This window comes from Diorhabda carinulata, chromosome X, assembly GCF_026250575.1.
Source record: "Diorhabda carinulata isolate Delta chromosome X, icDioCari1.1, whole genome shotgun sequence".
Taxonomy (NCBI): domain Eukaryota; kingdom Metazoa; phylum Arthropoda; class Insecta; order Coleoptera; family Chrysomelidae; genus Diorhabda; species Diorhabda carinulata.
In genome coordinates, this window is record NC_079472.1 from 11,547,069 (window position 1) to 11,562,463 (window position 15,395).

The 15,395-nt window shown below is 28.7% G+C and overlaps 1 protein-coding gene across 1 annotated transcript; it reads right to left on the minus strand.

Moving 5' to 3' along the window:
• Positions 1-725: 725 nt before the first annotated feature.
• Positions 726-15,389, minus strand: LOC130901553 (uncharacterized). The gene is made up of 18 exons (XM_057813024.1): positions 14,847-15,389; positions 14,598-14,734; positions 14,449-14,537; positions 11,708-12,032; positions 10,801-10,943; positions 10,592-10,730; positions 10,406-10,519; positions 10,210-10,355; positions 9,898-10,157; positions 8,698-8,845; positions 8,466-8,590; positions 8,244-8,350; positions 7,953-8,179; positions 6,808-6,969; positions 4,548-4,644; positions 4,312-4,488; positions 2,803-2,918; positions 726-2,733 (listed from the first exon to the last, which is right to left on the minus strand). The coding sequence occupies exons 1-18, from the start codon at positions 14,960-14,962 to the stop codon at positions 2,719-2,721; spliced, it is 2,643 nt and encodes an 880-aa protein (XP_057669007.1). The 5' UTR covers positions 14,963-15,389; the 3' UTR covers positions 726-2,718.
• Positions 15,390-15,395: the final 6 nt, after the last annotated feature.

The window sequence follows — 15,395 nt, forward strand, 5'->3', positions numbered from 1 at the left end:
AATTTATTACTTAAAATAGGCTTTGAGATATATTTTCATGAATTTAAATGTTATATTACATTTTTTTTAGAATTAATTTGATAGATTGAAACCCATTGATGACTTTTAAAGAATTTAGTTAGCATATTTTTTTTAAGCAATTTAGTCTCTATTGGTATAGTTACACAGCTATTGAATACTCTTGAACTGCTTTTAAGTACTTATGGGAATATTTAAACAACAGGATATTAAGTGACAAATAAATTTAGAATAATGTAAAAATTTCAATATGTTAATAATATATTTAGGCCTCAAATGTGCACGTATATATCGATTAAAACTTGTATTGAGATATATTTTCATGAAATTGAATGTTATTTGACATTTTTATAAAGTAATTTGGTTGTTTAAATCCTATAGAGGTTTTGCTATGGAGTCTACACTCCTTAGGTTTTGCAAATAATTTGGTTAGGTTATTGTTCTCTTTCATGTAAATTAGCCTTCATCTATATGATTGTACAGCTATGGGATATTCCTGGACTGCTTTTACTTATTTAAGGGAATATTTTAACAGAAGGGATAAGAATTGACTATATGAATGAATGAATTTAGAAAAATTTCTGTTTCAGGCAATAATTAATTAGGTTACGTTGTATTTGTTCGATTTGTAATATATTAGGTTAGTTTATTAAATTTTCCTTGTTTTCAAGGAAAAAATGAATGAAGATATGAAATAAAACCAGTAATTCTAAATTTTTTCTTTATACAAATTGTTTTTAAATTACAAATAAAACAAGATTTTTATAAAAAAATTAATACTGCTAAAATGTACAACAAATTTCCGCTTAAAAATGCAGCACGATTGGTTGTTACCTGACTTGACAACGTCGCATTTAGTAACTTTTTTTCGAAATGTGCAAGAAGCTGGAATTTATTGTATACAAAAAGGTAACTAAAAAATATACAGTGTGAATTATATTCCGAAAATGCCGAAAATATGTTTTCAAAAATTTATTTAATACAAAATTACAATTAATTTTATATTATTGAATGATTACAATTAATATCTTAAGCGAACTAACTATAGTACATTAAAAGTTGTTTACAATTTTTCTTATATATAATAAAATTATTGCTGAAGTTATGGAGAGAAAATTCTAGTAGGTCCTTTTATTAAAATGTAATAGTATCAAATATTGTAAATAATTTTGTTGTATAAACGAAAGATTGTAAACACCTTTGTAATGTTTTATAGTTTACTTCGCAGTTACTTTCACAGATTAATCTGGACTGTCAAAGTTTGATTACATTAATTGATAATATTGAAAATGCAATAACCTTTTCCAAATCTAAAATAATTTTTGCTACCCATGTTTCAATCCTTAAACCTAAAACCTATGAATTTTTCCATCTATATCCTATAATCCAAAATCATACAATATTTATCCCTCCTCAACCTTACTTGGCCAGAAGTCAAGAAGAAGTTAATTTTATTAAAGAAGAATGTCGGGCATTAGAAGAGAAATATTATTGTAAATAAACATTTAAGTTAAAAGACAATTGTACTATTTAATTGTTAAACGGACGCTCTGCTGAAAATTGTGTTGTTAGTGAAATTAACCTCCAAGAAACTATACTGGAACAAGTGACAAATAACAAACTTTTAGTAAATCCGAATTCAGAAACTGAAGTGATTTCTGAATGTGTTTCGGACCGTTATTTTAAAATAAGTTATCCATCAATTATAAAAATTCCAAAGAACTGCAGTATTCAAACAGAAAGTGAAATTTTCTCAACCAACATACAAATTAAAAAAGGAAAATCGATAATATTACCAAAATCGAACTTCAAATTTTTAAATAATCAAATTTATAAATCTCCAAATTTAACCAACATAAGACTTTGACAAATTATACGAAATAAATAAAATTGCTAGCCATGTATCAATTGGACTATTTACTATAATAATAATAATTTGTGTAATTTTAATAACATTATTGTTAATTCGTAAATATAAAAGTAAATTTGTAAGAAAACAGAAATTTGAAGAAAAGAAGAAAGAAAGCATCGAATTAGAAGAAAGAAGACAACAAAATATGAAAAATACCTCCGTAATTTTTCATTCTTAGGGATGGAGGAGTTACATGGAGAAAATTCTAGAAGGACATTTATATAAAATGCAATTGTATTAAATATCATAAACACTTCATCAGCAATTATTTTATTATAAATACAAATATTTGTAAACAGCTTGGCAATGAATATATGTATCGCTCTTGAATATATAGTTCATTCAATGAATATTAGTTAGTTCGCTTGTGAGATTAATTGTATTCATTTAATTTTGTGTAAAATAAATTTTTAAAAATAATTTTCGAAAACCGAAAATTATAATTTGTGTGTTCTTTTTTCTTGGAATTAATTAACAAAAAAACTTAAACTTAACAACAAATAAATTAGAAGATTCTAAAATAAATACAAATTATGAACGTTTTAAACAAATTTCTAATTCCTATGTGAAAAAATAATTTTCAACACAAGAGCCTCTTATGTGATTTATACAGGATGCCGCAATAATTGTTAAAAAAACGATCAATAAAAAATTAAGATTATTTGAACACCCTGTAAATGTATTCAACAACATATAGTGTCGATTATTTTACTATACCGATACATCGTAATTTCCCTGCATAAAAAACTTTTCGGTAACCAAATTTACCATCATACCGAACGCATTTTCTAATCGTCGAAATCCTAAAAAATATAAAATTGAACAGTGGCGTGACATCTAGAAGGCGAGAATAATTTTTAAAAAAATCATACCTTTTTGTAGGGTACGAATAAGACTCGATATGGTCTAATCTGCAGTTGACGTTTATATAACCAATAGGATATACCGATTAATAGTAATACGAGGAATACAGAAAGTAGAGTGTACACTAAAAAAACCAAAGGAAAAAATTAAAAATGAAATGTCAAACGATCGATTTGTAGATTACTAGTTCGATCAATAAGTCCCCTGACTGATATGGTCACTAGGATAATTTTTTTTTATATATTCTGTCATTATTTCGGTAATATTCATTTTTTTTCAAAATTTCAAATAGGAAAAAATGTTTCAAGTGATAGATATCCTCCTGTAGATGAAAAAACATCTATCAGGACTAACATCAACTAGAAGGGTATTCAAATTGGCTTTGAAAAATGAAAAACACCCTTTAGATGACAGATACCCCCAGAAGAACCTCATACTATGTCGAAAACCGTAGATGGAGCAAATTTGGGGTCAAATAGGGGGCGAATCTGGTTCTATTAGATTTTTTAGCGTCCTCGGATAAGGAATCAAAAGGAGGTTCAATATTTCTTGATTTGCATCTCAGTTACATGAACCCCTTTATTCCCCCCAGCACAAAGAAAGTGGTAAAACATCGATTAGGACTAACGTCAAATCGTGAAGATTCCCAAATTGCTTTGAAAAATGGAAAGCACTCTTTAAGGGATAAAAATCCTCCTGGAATATCTCGTACTGTGTCGAAAATCGTAGTTTGAACAACTTTTCACCATTTACGTTACACATATGTCCAATAGGAGCCAGAGTAGGAGATAAAAGTGACCAATAAATAGAGTCGCTCTAACTGACGAAATATTGGTGGGTAAAACGTTCATTTCAAACCATACCAGGATTTATTAATGAAGACGAATAGTACGTTCCGTTCCTTATGACAATCTGTCTATAAACCCTTTAATTCCAAAGGACCCTTAAATTTTTCATAACCTTATCAATGGAAAACTGTGTCTTGGGAGTTTATCCTGCCTATTCATCCCATGTATCTACCTCTTGGTGTTCATCTTCTTGGTACCACACCTGATAACATCAATAGCACCACTATACCGATTTATCAAGACAGACCTTTCGAGGGATTTTTTTAAACAATGGAACCTGGACTACTGTAGGTACCCAATTTATCACGAGATGGTAGTGCCATATCGGTATTTAAAGTGTATATAACAGAATTAGTCGAAATAACAAGAATATACATCAAAATTAATGATTTGATATGGTGATATATTTCAGGGTACTAATGGGATCTCTATTTTTTGCCATAATGACCTTTTAAGCAAAAAAAATGTTGATGGTGGAATTTTAATGATTCAATTTCTGTATGTATCCCCTAAATCCTCCAGATTTGGTCCCCAGTGGCTACTAGAAAGGAAATATTACTTCGATGAGGAAGTTGGGGATGGTACGGAAGCCTATTTGGTTGAAAAAATGTTTTTCTCAATATACAGGGGGTTTATTGATCGATGTTGTTATTTGTGATGAGTATTCACCTGTTACTAGCCCACCACTGATGGTACCTCGTTCATTTTGCGAGTTATTAACGATTTCTAATAGTTTACAAGTTTCCGGTAGGAAGAACGTCATTTTTCTGGAACATCGAAATTGATTCGTCTTATTTTGTTGGAGGTTGTCATTGCAATTTAATTCGACTATTAATTCGAGGTTATCTGGAATAGAAACAATTAAATCGTATCGATAATGAATTGGAAAGCACTTTTTGGTATACCTTTGGAATGATGGCAACTTTTTGGTATGTTATATAACAAAGTTATGGTTTTGTTATCGAAATTGTATGACTTTGCAGGACATTTTGTTACATTTACCTAGAATATGTACAAACATTGATTATTATATTTTTTTTTCTAGAATTAAGGAAAAAAATATTTTGTATGCTATGTATACTGTTTTTTGACATTTTGGGTGTCAATAATCGAATGGTACCATTAACCTAACCTAACCATTAAGGGTGACGAAATATGAAGATCTGGTACTATGTATTAATGGGTACCATTGGAAATGGAAAATGAGAAGATTTCCTTTGAAATTAGGAGAAAATGGAAATTTTGGGTACTACGTATCAATGGGTACCATTGGAAATGAATAATTGGAAGTTTTTGTATAATATGAAGATAAAAATGAAAATATTGGGTATTACAACCAATTATAAACCATAAAATGGGAAGTTTTTTTTTGAAATTAGAATGAAAACAAAAAATTTGAGCGTCATTAATGCAGCAGTACCATTCAAAATTAGAGAAATAGAAATTACTCTGAAATTATAGTAAAAACAAAAAATTTAGGCGCTATTAATCAGACGGTACCATTAAGAGTGACAAAATTTGAGGATTTTCTTCTAAATAAGCTTAAAAATACAATATGGATACCATTGGAAATAAAAAATTGGAAGTTTTTCCTTAAAATGAGGATAAAAATGAAAATTTCGGGTACTACAATTAATTGGTACCAATAAAAATTAGAAATATTGGAAGTTTTGCTTTGAAGTGAAATGAGGCTAAAAATAAAACAAATTGGGTACTACGTATCAAAGGGTACTATTGGAAATAAAAAAGTTTTTTCTTTAAAATGAATAGAAAAATGGAAATTTCGGGCACTACAATTGATTTGTACCGTTATAAACCATAAAATGGGAAGTTTTTCTTTGAAATTAGTTTGAAAACAAAAAAAAGTTGAGCGCCATTAATGCAGAAGTACCAATAAAAATTAGTTTTTCTTTAAAATGAGTCTAAAAATAAAACAATTTGGGTACTACGTATCAATGGGTACCTTTGGAAATAAAAAATTGGAAGTAATTTTTTGTACTACGATTGATTAGTACCACTGTAACCCATAAAAGTAGAAATTTTTCTTTGAAATTATAATGAAAAAAAATTTGGGCGCCGTTAATGTAGTAGTACCATTTAAAATTAGTTTTTCTTTAAAATTAGGCTAAAGATAAAACAATTTTGAATCCTAAGTATCAACGGGTACTATTGGAAATAAAAATTGGGAAGTTTTTGTTTAAAATAAGTATAAAAATGGAAATTTTGTGTACTACAATTGATTGGTACTGTTATAAACCATAAAATGGGAAGTTTTTCTTTGAAAAGAAAAAAGTTGAGCGCTATTAATGCAGCAGTACCAATAAAAATTAGTTTTTTAAAATTTGGCTAAAAACAAAACAATTTGGGTACCATTGGAAATGAAAAATTGGAGGAATTTCTTTAATATGAGGATAAAAATGAAAATTTTGAGTGATTAGAATCAACGGGTGCCATAAAAAATCAAAAATGGGAAGATTTTTGTACGTTAAACTGAGTATAAGAATAGTATAAAAGTATAAAAATTTTGGGTACTGCAAATCGATAGATATCATTAAAAATGACATAATGAAGTTTTCCTTGAAAATTGGAATAAAATTAGGAAATTAGGACGCCATTTATCGAATGGTACCTCAAAAAATAACAAAATGGGACATTTTTCTGAAATTACAGTAAAAACAAATAAATTGGGCGCAATTAATCAAGTGAAAGTTGAAATCATTGAAAGCTCTGTAAAATGAGGATAAAATTAAAAATTGACGGTACTACAAATTAACGAGTACCATAAACAATTACGCAATGGAGAGTTTTTAACTAAAATTAGAATAAAAACAGAAAATTAGTGCACCATTTATCAAATGGTACCTGAAACAACAAAATTGGGCTCCATTTATCAAGTGGGCACCATTAAAAATCACAAAACTAGGAGTTTTTTCTAAAATAGCAATAAAAACAAAAGTTTTGGGTACCACAAAATAAGAGGTACCTCTGGAATTTAAAAAAACATCATTTATGGGGCATACTCCAAAAAATGTGATTCATATTTTAGGTTATGTTGAAAAAAATCGAATGTAAAATACGAGGGGAAGATAAAATAATATTAGCTACAACTTTATTGGAGTTATAGCTCCAAAAAACGGAAATTTCACAATTATAACCGTTACTTACGTCCAATGTGAGTTGGTTGATATCAAACACATAATTATTGTGTGGACCTATCAATGTACAATTAACTTTTTTCGTTGAATGTTCCTGTATGACGTCGTAATTGATGCGCTGAATATTTTTATTTTCAAGTGGTTCGGAATTTAGGAGAGGTACAACTACAGGCTAAAAAAAACAATATCGTTAAGTATAAAACACACGATACAGGGGTAACACGTCAAAAATAATGGTACATGGAAGTTTGACGTTTGACATTTGACACACATGTCAAATATGCGTCAAATGTCAAATATGTCACGCATTAATTTGGAATTTTCTGACAGTCAACTAACTTTTTCAGTAAAAAATAATCGGTACAAGGGGTAATTCGTTAAAAACGATCCTCAAACTAATTAATTCGACGTTGTGCACGGAATCAACATTGATGCTTGACATTTGACACATATAGACAAATGAAAATTACAATACAAAATATTGAGGTTAGAATAATACAAATTTTAACGAAAATGTTCATTTTCCACGCACTAATTCGAAATTTTCCGACAGTAAGCTCACTTTATTAGTAAAAACAATCGATAAGAGGGGAAATTTGTTAAAAACTATCCCCAAATCGAATTAATTCGATGTTGTGGGCGGAATCAACATTGAAATTTGACATTTGACATATATAGACAAATGAAAACGACAATATAAAAGAATAAGGTTAGAATAACACAAATTTTGACAAAAATGTTCATTTTCCACGAACTAATTTGTAATTTTCCGACAGTTAACTCATTTTTTTTTGTAAAAAACAATCGATACAAGGGGAAATTCGTTAAAAACTATTCCCAAATCGGAATTAATTCCACGTTGCGCGCGAAATCAACACTGAAACTTGACATTTGATACATATAGACAAATGAAAATTACAATACAAAATATTGAGAATAGAATAACACAAATTTTGACGAAAATGTTTGTTTTCCTCGGACTAATTCGGAATTTTCTGACAGTTAACTCAGATTTTAGGTAATAATCAATCGATACAAGGGGAAATTTGTTAAAAAATTATCCCCAAATCGGATTAATTCGACTTTGTGCGCTGAATCGAATAGAATAACATTAATTTTGACGAAAATGTTCATTTTCACAATTTTTTGCCTCACCTCGTCAGTACAAATCTTATTGGTACGTAATTGTAACATCAAAGTACAATTTTCAACTTTCATTTCATCGTTATAATGATCGTTGTCAAGTAAATTATCGCAAACCAATTCTATGAGGGTTCTATTGAATTTTTTTGGAATGTTACAAGGCGCGTTCAATATAAATTCGATATTATACTTATTATGATACTTTACGACGTTTTTGGAGGCCCTCGTATACGTACAATCTAAAAAATAGAAAAAAAAAAATTTTTCACAAGAGTCAGTCAACATTATATTTCGTATACTGACTACTAGGATCGCAGGATTCTCTACGACGTCCACACAAATCGAACAAGTACTGTCTGTCATCATTTTGTATCACTAAAGAATCTTTGGTTATGTTTGTAAAATCTAACCTACAATAATAACAATAATATCGCTTTTATATATAAAAAAATACACTAGTACATGTTATTTATTGATTTCGAGAAGACTTTCAACACGATGCATCATCGAAATCATCATACTTACTTAGTATAAGGATCAATATCGAATATACAACTTCGGATAGTTTCCACTGTCACAGGACAAGCGTATTTAGTTTTCCATAAAAATTCCAAGGAACTTTCACTTTTCGATAGTAAAAAAATCTCGCTCTAAATAAAAAAAAAAATGAAACTAAGACAAAAATGTGGATTTGGAAAAAGCTTTTGATCAAATTTAATAGGAAATCAACCTTAATTATATACAGAGTGCTTCTCACCTCTACGTTTCTAGAACATTCGAATTGTATGTTTGCTCTATAGTAAGTTAATAAATCTTTTTGATTATAAAAATCGCCTCCAGCTGTATCTATTATTAGAGAGCCGTTTCTTGTCGATATATTAGTTTGTTCTCCGTACGATATCACCCTGTATAAATAGCCTACGTTACACAACTTCAAAATATGGTATTTTCACAATCAAATCGTAATTTCTATGATCTATATTTCCAAAATATGATTTTTAGGATTATTTGTATATTATATATACTATTTTTAAAGTCAAATAATCATTTTTAGGTTATGTAATTTCATTATATGATAATTTTAAAATCAAAGAGTCATTCCTAGGTTACACACCTTTAAAATATAGTATTTTCACTCATGTCGAAACTTTCAGCTTGTAAACTTTCAAAATATAGTATTTTTTTAAATTGAACCATTCTACAATTTAAAAGAAAATACTCTTTTTGAAGTCAAAGGTCTTTTGAGATTACGTTCCTTCAAAATACAGTATTTTTAGAATTAAAGAATCATTTTTAAGTTATGTAATTTCATAATATGATATTTTTAAAGCCAAACAATCATTTTTAGGCTATATACTTTCACAATATGGCAATTTTAAATTCAAAGAATCATTTTTAGGTTATGTATCCCAATAATGTAGTATTTTTTAAATCAGAGTCATTTTCAGGTTATATACTATCAAAACTGTATTTTTCGAGGCAAATCATAGTTTATATACTACATTCCCTAAATATGATTTTTATTTATTCATTACATACCTTCAGAATTAGTATTTTTAGGGTCAAAGGATCATTTATAGATTTATAGGAATGATTTGTAATCAACTCTCATAATTTACTATACTACTACTTCAAAATATTGTATTTTTTTAAGTTAAAAATTTTTTTACATCCCCACAAAATACAGTATTTTTCATGCCAAAGAACCAATTGTAGATTATACACCTTGTGAATATAGTATTTTTAATCTCAAATAATCATTTGTAGGTTATAAATTTCCAAAATATGGTATCTCTAAAGTCAAAGTAACATTTTTAAAATATATATTCTCATAAAATTGAATTTTAAAGTCAAAGCATAGTTTAAAGTATAAATAAAATAGCGTTTTTAGAGTCTAAACATAATATACAGTCCCAATACTTCAAAATATTTTAATCCAAAAATAAAATTGACTTACTTCTTTCTGACGTCCACCTCTTTCAAATTCACCTTAGCGATCATAACATTTTTTTTACAGGGCGCTTCGCTAAGATTAATCGGTCCACATACATTCAACCAATACAAATAATTATTGTCATCAGGATCTCGAATTTGATATCCTCTCGGATTGTACAATCTCGACAAATTATAAAACAAGTAGAATTCCTTATGTATATCTTTATAAACGCAATCGTACTGGTTCGAACTGGGTAGTTTATACGGACAAGCCTTCAAATCCTGGAAAAAAGACACTGAATCCATTTCCCACGTTGTTAATTGAAAAACTCACATATTTCGGACAAGCTTTAGTGGTATTCCACCCTATAATCATCTCGCAACCGTTGTATTTAATAAATGTTGGTTTCCCATCAACAGACGAACATTTCAATATAAGTTTTGTTGTATACATTTGAGTTTTGTTACATTCATCACCGGCTGTAAATAATTATCAAAAATATCGTAAATTAGATGAAATTAACACTTACTTGTATAGGTATCAACGATGGTATCCTCTAATACCACAGGTGTTAATGCCGAACTTATTCTTCCTTTACTTATATATGCTCTATTAACATTTTCACATATTTGCGAATGGGATTCTTAAAATACGAGACAAAACACAATATATTTCGAAATTCATTTAAATAATACATTTTTTATAACACACTTACTAGAACAATGATCTTGTCCTAAACGTAATGGTCCACAAATATTTAAATATATTTTTCTTGTACTATTAGATTCAACTTCCCAATAACCTTTTTTCTCATAAAGATCTGATAGATTATAGAAGAATTGCTTGTCTGTAAACTGTAAATTTTTATAAAACAACAAAATTCAAAATAAAAACCTGACTCGATAAAATGAATAGGCTACTTACTTGACATACTTGGGGTTGTTTAATACAACCTAATGAAGATTCAAGTTCGAGTCTGGTATTTTTTCCTGCTGATAATACTTTTAATTCGGTTGAGTTTTTAAACCATTTACAAGTAATGTGTACTTCTATTTTTTTCTTTTTGTCTGTAATAAATAAACGCGTAAATCACCTTTTCGGGCTTTTCCACCAAATTTTTATCAAGTAATTTCGCGAAAAACAACTGAGCACTATTTTTTTTAATAAATAATATTGTTTAACCACATTAGATTGTTTATTACCCATCATTTGCTCAAATCAAAACAATACGAATTCAAAATGGCTGACCAACGGCTGTCAATCTTAAATAACAACGGTCATAATTTAGTTGACAACGATATGTAAGCGACGTTGCCGTATTGATTCCAAAAAAGGAGAAATGTAGTATTTTCCATATTATTGGAAAAATGAAGTTTTTAGTCCAAAACAAAAGTTCGTGATCTTTGCTGAACATTTTTAACCGTATTATGGGTGAAAAATTAAAATATTATACCGTATTCAATACGCAAAAGGCACTCTGGCATCCATATAAAAAAACTTTAGAACAAAAGACATTTAGTCCTATAAAAAATTCTATTGTTATATAAATAAGCTTTTAAATTTTTTTTAATGTGTCATGACCAAATACATATTAAGAAAAATAATTATAAGTATAAACATAAAAACAAATAAACGGAAAAATCTGGAATAGCACTAACCACATTAATATTAATTAAAAATAGTCAACATATATATTTAACATATATTTTGAGACTGTGGCAAATTAAATTCAATGTTATGACATCATCATTAATGAAATGTATTATTCCGCGAAATTTTAAAATATTTAGAATTTCAGCAGGAAACATTCACTAACCTAACCTGTACTTACTGTGTTGAAAATAATGTGCGTGCAGTTCGAATTTGTTGTTATATACTATTCTATCGAATTCTACTGTAACAATTTTTTCACTTTTAGTTCCGTTGACATAACAATTATTATTATCTATTTTACAGTCTTCGATTTCATTACAAAATGAAATACAAGACTCGAATTTATTTTTTCCATCAAATTTTATATCATACAAACGTCGTAACGGACGAAAATCCAATAAATCATTCTGATATCTCATCCCATATGGACGAACGCAATTTTCTGATAGAGACGAAATTGATAATTGATAATTGCATTCATTATTCACTTGTAACTTGGGTTCCTACAAAAATTATTTTCACAGTCAAAAGAGAGACATACCGTATAATAAATTGTACTGATAAGTATTTAAGTGAAACCCACAAATTACAATAATCCTGTATGAGGTAGATAAGAGGTAATCTATATTATGCAATATAATATTTAACAAATCCATCAAAACTTGAGATTATTTTTTATTTACATAAGGATAGCAAATATATGATTTTAATTTATTATACATGATAATACAAATGATATTTCAGACACTTTAAACTATATACTCACTACTAATGAGTTACACTGTATAGAAAAAATAACCATTTTAGTGTAAAAGTAAAGAAAGAACAGATGTTAACACTGTAAAGTCCCTAAAAGCCCCAAATTTTTGTCTAATTGCTTCATAATGACGAACCAGATACAACATAAAGGTGTACACCCCTTTGGCCACCTACTTACGAGTCATACTATATACAGAATATTAAAATTTACGGATTTTAGTGCAGAAATAATCAAGAGAAATATATTAATATTGTTAAGTTTCTAAAAGCCTCAAATTTTTAACAAACAATGATCCATACTTGAAAAATAAACTGTACTTCCTTTAAGCTCACTACTTATGAGTAATACTGAATAGCAAAAAAGAAAAATAGACAATTTTAGTATAAAAGTAAACAAGGGATGGATGTTAACACAGTAATGTCCCTAAAAGCCCCAAATTTTTGTCTAATTACTTCATAATGATGGTCCAGATACAAAATAAAGGTGTACACCCCTTTGGCCACCTACTTACGAGTTATACTGTATACAGAAAATGAAAAATCGGCAATATTAGTGCGAAAGTATACATTGAAAGAATATTAATCTTGTTAAGCTTCTAAACACCTCAAATTTTTGATAAACAATGATACAGATTAAAAAAATAAACTGCTCTTCCCTTAAGTTCACTACTTATGACTAATACTGTAAAAAGAAAATGGAAAATAGACAATTTTAGTGTAAAAGTAAACAAGGGATGGATGTTAACAATGTATAGTCCCTAAAAGTCCCAAAGTTTTGTCTAATTACTTCATAATGATGATCCAGCTAGAAAGTAAAGATGTACATCCCTTTGGCTCATTACTTATGTCTCACAATGTACCAAGGCATGAAAAAATAAACATTTATAGTGTTAAATTAAGCATTTGTGAAAAATTTTTTGAATTATACGTTAACCCTTACGTGAGCAACCAGGTACCGGGGTACCCACCGCCTTACTATTTTGTTGATTCCTTAGAAAAAAATACGAGCTCCCGGATCCAAGTGATTTAGCTATTTTAGAATCAGTTTACTATGTTACATGTATAAAAAAAATTTTTTTATAAAAAATTCGGCTGTTGAAAAAAAGTAGGCCCAGGGGGAAACCGGGTACCCACTATACGGAAGGTGAGATTTTTCTGTGGAAATGAGTTTTATTGTTATGAATAGGACAAGCAAACAAGATTGATTCATAAATAAATTATTACAATACTTGTTAAGTATAAAATAAATGATTTATTATAAGTTTATGAGTTGAAAATAATACATTTATATTTTATATTTATTGTTTACAATAAAGACAAACTATTTTTTTTCGCGCAATGCGCGATAAAGGGGATAGGAAATGGTTTTCCACATTTTGTTTGTGTGGTCTGTATTTGAGTTGTTTGCTCCCGAACAAATCAAAATACCGATAAATGTGTACATTTCAGATGAAGTTACTGGACGCCACGACCTATCGCTACCCGGGTTTGTCGAGTTGTAAGTATCATACAACTTCTTCGCTTTTTGATTAGTGTATCTTACTATTTAATCAATCATTTCGACCATCACAATTTTTTTGTAAGTATCGCATACCGAAAGAGTTTCCACAGATTTAGCCGGGCCACTTCTTTGCCGAAGAACATTGTGAGATGCAACTTGACGAACTGCGGGCAGCTCTTTACTCCAAAGAGTTTAGTCTTTCGCAATATATTTCAGAGTCGCCCTCTTCCTCCTCTGCAGACGCCACGCTGGCAGTTGCGCCGTCTGTTTCAAGCGTGGGTGAAGTTGGTTGCTCACATAAGGGTTAATCAAGTGTTAGTTTTATGATGACTATAACTTATGTTACACCCTGTATATATAGATGTTGATTATTGAAGTAACTCATCATAAAATTTTTTATAATGATTTTTTAACACCATTTTTGAAATGAAAGATACACAAAATGTGAAATATAATATATATAATAATAAAAAGATTTTAGCAAGGTTGCAAATAATATATGAATACCATAGATGATAAACAGAATTTTGTTGACCATAAAAAATTGCAATCCAACAAATCTTTCACAACTTTGTATAATTGAATGCCACTATCAGATAAAATAAAATGACCTTTTAGTAGATTAAATCCTAAATTAAAGAAAAGGAAATATTTCCTACCTTTGAGAACATTAGGCAGTCGAAATTTACAGATAACTTACAAGTTGTATTATCTACTGGGTGAAAATTTAGTTTATTATCAAGTGAACCTTAAAAAAATACACAAGATTAGGTTAATGTCAATTTTATAATGAAAGTTTATTTCTCACCTGAGAAATTAGCAAAACGAATGAAATTATTGTTTTTCTTTATATAAGCCACGTATTTATGGTGATCTTTGTCGTTCAAATACCCACACAAGTTAAATTTAATTATCGCTTGTTTATAGGTTACTTCCCAGTCTTTACTGAAATAAAAATAAAATCGTTGGAAACTTAATTAAATAAACTTTGAAAAGTATGAATCGTTTTCATTTTAATTAATAATTGAATGAATATAATAAACTTAACGGTATTTACCTGTAAACTGTAAGATTTTTCAGCAATTGTAAATCACATGTCTGTTCGATAGTTTCAATAACAAATTCACACTTCATTAAAATGAAAAAATGAACGAATAATATTATTATAAGCATTGTAATTTTGTTTTTTTTTTTCTTCGAGTTATTTTAAACTGCATTACCGATGTATTTAAATAATAACCGGCATATTTTAATTTATAAAAACTGGCGAGATAAATAAGAATGCACAACTTTTCGGTAATCCAAGTAAAACATAGCAAATGAATAACTAAAATTGTATAACTTGAATACTTTGTAGATTACAGAGATGTGGAGATAGATTATGGTAAAAAAATGATTATAGGATTCCCCTATTGGAGGAGTGTTACAAAGCACGAATATCAAACTGGCCAAAAACCCTGTTAAACTGATGATAGCTTTGCAAAATAATGTATTCAAAATCATTCGTAAGCAAATTTTGACTGCTTTTACGACATTTTTTGTCCCATTTTTAGAAAGTAAGAATAAAAAGACTTCACTGATATATGTGTAATTGTAAACTACTATT